Source organism: Sinocyclocheilus rhinocerous, unplaced genomic scaffold, assembly GCF_001515625.1.
Source record: "Sinocyclocheilus rhinocerous isolate Xijiao unplaced genomic scaffold, SAMN03320098_v1.1 scaffold1655, whole genome shotgun sequence".
NCBI lineage: Eukaryota > Metazoa > Chordata > Actinopteri > Cypriniformes > Cyprinidae > Sinocyclocheilus > Sinocyclocheilus rhinocerous.
Window position 1 is genome coordinate 1616638 of NW_015655597.1, and position 4128 is coordinate 1620765.

The 4128-nt window shown below is 41.9% G+C and overlaps 1 protein-coding gene across 1 annotated transcript in view; it reads right to left on the bottom strand.

Moving 5' to 3' along the window:
* Nucleotides 1-594: 594 nt before the first annotated feature.
* The window catches only part of LOC107718788 (autism susceptibility gene 2 protein-like), a 19692-nt gene continuing 16158 nt past the window's right edge, over nucleotides 595-4128 (bottom strand). Inside the window, exons 12-13 of the mRNA XM_016526014.1 lie at nucleotides 3379-3462; nucleotides 595-3144 (exon numbers count right to left, since the gene is read on the bottom strand). Of these exons, the coding sequence (XP_016381500.1) occupies nucleotides 1916-3144; nucleotides 3379-3462 (1313 nt within the window). The 3' untranslated portion in view covers nucleotides 595-1915. The remainder of the gene's footprint in view (nucleotides 3145-3378; nucleotides 3463-4128) is intronic.

Consider the following 4128-nt stretch of genomic DNA (forward strand, 5'->3'; position numbering starts at 1 on the left):
AGGTAAATAATTAATTACTGATGTGATGTCCATGTAAACGTACTCTGTGATATTTTGGATTTTATATACTGTATATCTCAGGTCTTTCCTTTAAAGTCTGTGTGAGCCGAAGTTGGAATGGAATATTAAACAGAGGGTGGGGTTTTATTTTAGTGTACCTCCTCTCTCACTCGTAGCAAACTACCATTCGAGTGGTTAAAAATATTCTGCCCATGCTATCAAACGGCATCACACTGACAAAATCAGAGAATGAACTCCATTCCAGAGTTGAAGTACATTTTCAGATTTTGATTAAAGAATACAAAGACAATTTTCATTAAGTTAAATTGAACTGATTAGTTTTACCACAAGACTAGCAATGCACGCAAACAGTGCATCACATCAATTTTGATTTCAAAAGTCACTCTTTGAGATTTTTTTTCAACCATTTTATCATTCTCCAGGCAAATAACCACTAATCCTAAACATAAGCAATAATACTACTGCTTGCTCTACATGCTGCTAACAGATTTGGCTTATGGGTATTGAGTGTGTTTATTATTTTTTTTCTGATGGGTAGTATTGACAAACTTTAGGACATGATTAGTTCACATTTTTTAATAACATGGCACAATTTACATAACACAAGTTTAACTGAGGAGCATGCTGTCGCCTCACCCTTTTTTGTACATGATCTAGAAAGGACTTAATTTTTTACGTACATGATAAACAGCAAAAAAGTTTCTTACAATCTCTTTGCAATACGTATTGACTACCCACTACTGCTTCAGTGGACATTTTAATGTTTGATTTAAAAAAAGAAAAAGAAAAAAGAAAATTTAATGAAAAAAAAAACACTGCACATCATCTGAATTTCACAGAGTTTAAAAGCGCACAACTATCCCTCCCATGGACTACTAAAATAGATCTCTGCTCAATAAAAACAAACTGTCCATAGCTTACATCTTACGTTACCATTGTGTAGATACATAACACTTTAATACACAGTTAGACCAACAGAGAATTGACCTGCTTTCTGTACTCAAACTTCTCGTGACATGATGGGATGTGTTGTAATTTTGCAGGCTTTTTCAAATTGCCAGACTTTTCATTTAGAGGTAATTAATTCAGAGAATTTAGGTTTTGTTGGTTCTTGGAACATTGGTGTATTTGTAAGGATTGTCAACACAGATCTTTATAGCTTGAATAACAAAAGCATGTTTCTGGATCAAAAGTTAGGGAACATGTTTGTCAGATGTGCGAGTAAAACTCATTGCAGAAAATCCCATTTAGGAACAATCATAATCTGAGTAATGTGTAAGCATGTACTGTTGCTCCAACAGGAGAATGAGAGGGTTCAGTAGAGAGACTGGTTGTCCTCTAGAGGAGAGAAAAAGTGATACAGAGAGAGCACCCACGCATGAGTTGCATAGTTGAAAGAAGGGATGTGATCTCTTGGACAATATGGTCTTTCCAAACCATTAATATGCAGCATTAAACTAAAACCAGAGACCGTGCACTCGCTATCCATTTGATCACTGCCCACTATGTACAGCATTTCAAAGTAAAGCTTTCATAACACCCATTTGCATAATTGTACCTTAATTTTTTTTCCCTCAAGGAGAGAAATACACCGACTTTACACATATCTACAAGTTCTGCCTTTTTGCAATGTATTGAGGTACCTGTACATTCCAAGACCATTTTTTCCATGTTGGAGATCTAGCGCTTGTACACTTGCTCGAGATCAGTGTACTGTACATGTTTAAGAATACACAGCAACGAACAGGATAAAAGAGCATGAAAAATCTCAGTCTTTTGTACAAAAGCAAAATGCAAAAAAAAAAAACAACAATCCGTAATGCACAATCTATACACAGATATGATACAGCCTCAAGTGCTTGCTTTTGAGTTCCATTTCAGTCCATCAGGGGTCTCACCGTGCCTCGATGTCTTTGTGTGTGTGTGAAGGGGGTCTGTCTCTAATGTCAGTGCCGAGTGGGGTAGTCCGTCTGGGAGATGTGGAACGCGCTCCCAGGGTTGGGATAAGAGGGGGTGGGGCACTGAGTGATGCGGTGGGAGGGGTTTTGTTGAGGATTCCATTCTGGGCAGCTACGGCAGAGGAGGGGCTAACACGGGGGTAGTGCATGCTGGGAAGTCCAGGGGCCATGAGACCCGGGTGAGGGAGGTGTCCGTCTAAAGCGTGGTGATGCATCAGGTGCAGACGCCCCTGCTCGTAGTCTTCTCGGAGCAAGTGCAGACGTTCCCGCTCCTCTATGTGCGCCCGCTCTTGTTCCCGCCGCTGTTCCAAGGTCAGTCCGTGAGGGAGGTCTCGGTTAAAGTCATGAGGCTCACGGTCCCGATACGAGCGCTCTGCTTCATAAAGGCGCGGCGCTGCTAACCGGTGCAGGGGTTCATTCCGCAGTAGCAGATCTCGAGCTAACGGATCCCTCCGGTGGATATCGAGTCCCCGGTAAGGGTCCCTCATGGGATCCCAATGAAAGGCGGGATAGGGGAACCTCTCTGCCCCTGGGATGGGGCTGATACCCATGAAGGGGGCCACCATACGAGTCCTCTCCAGACTACTGATACTGTTTATGGGATGCATACTGGGCATGCCCATGGGTACAGGCATTGAAGATGGAGGGTGGAGAGCAGCAGGAGGAGGTGCTTGTGGTGTGGATCTCTGCTCCGGGGATCTCCCTGTGGGACCATCCTGCTCCTCTTTTCTCTCTTCTTTCACCTTCACCTCACTGTTTTTCTTCTCATAGGTGATATCGCCCTTCTTCTCCAGAACATCTCGAGTCAGCCCGCTGTTCACCCGATCTATGGTGCCTGCACTGACAAATGATATCTGGTGACTGCTATGTAAATATAATCCACACCGCTCTTTATCATCCTTGTTGACTGATGAATCCCTCTTGTCCAGGTCTCGTTCTCTCTCTCTGTCCCTTTCTCGTTCTCTCTCTCTGTCCCTTTCTCGTTCTCGTTCTCTCTCGTGGGAGCTGACCGACGCGCTGCGTTCAGGGTCTCCAGGTTTGAGCCAGGGAGGTGGGGTGGGGAAGGACGGCGGAGTCCGGTGGAGTCTGTTCCATGGCTCGTGGGGTCCGCTGAAGTGCTGTTGTGCGCTGGGTGCATCTTTGTGGCCAAATACAGAGTTGGATGCTGGGAGACGTAAAAAAAAACACATGGTGAGATTTTATTTATCTTGATCTTTTCTATTTCATGCATGAGTAGGCCTACTCTTTGATGTCAGAATATTAAATATGTGTTGTAATGACTTTTCACCTACAATTAGTCTGATAACTGAAATATATAAATGTACTGCATTTCTAAATGATAAAATGTTGACTGAAGGTGAATTTTCTAATACAAAACAGTTGATTGATTGGCACTCACCGAGTGCTGGGTTTCCCAGTCCACCAAAGGCTGCAGTGCTTAATGAGGTTAGACCTCCAAATGAAGACGGTCTGTTGAAGGGCTCTGTCAGTCAAAACAGGAACAAAAAAATCAGTCAATGAAATGATTGTGTGAATCACCAATGAATTACAGCTTTGAATTTAACCAGATTTAAAATACCCCACCCCCCACTGAATCCTAAATTTAAAAATGAATGTATTTTAGCAATATATATATACCCAATAGGGATGCCACAATTCTCAATATAATATTGAACCGTTTATTTCCATGCATTTTATTTCTTTTTTGTTTTGATTTGGCCAATCCCTGACTTGCACAAACTGCATTGTGATTAGGAATGGGTACCGAAACCCGGTATTTAATCGGTCCCGGGACTAAATTATGAAAGACCGGAGTATCGATAAGCTCTGACGTTAACGGTTCTGCTATCGGTACTGGAGAAATTAAGAAAACACACATACATTTATTATTGCTATATATACATTATCTTGCAAATTCTATCTCACCAGAGTCGTCAGCTGTTTTTCAAACATTTGTCTATGATGCATTTATTGCGCCCACGCGGAGGAGCTTCAGCACGCGCAACATGAAAGCCCTGTTTAATTATGATAGAAGAGAGAACTAAACATTCAAACATCTGCTTACACTTTATGCCTGTGGCGGTTTTATTAAGCTAATTTTATTTTTTTTATTTCGATTTTGGCTTCTAAGGATTATACAAAAGAAGAC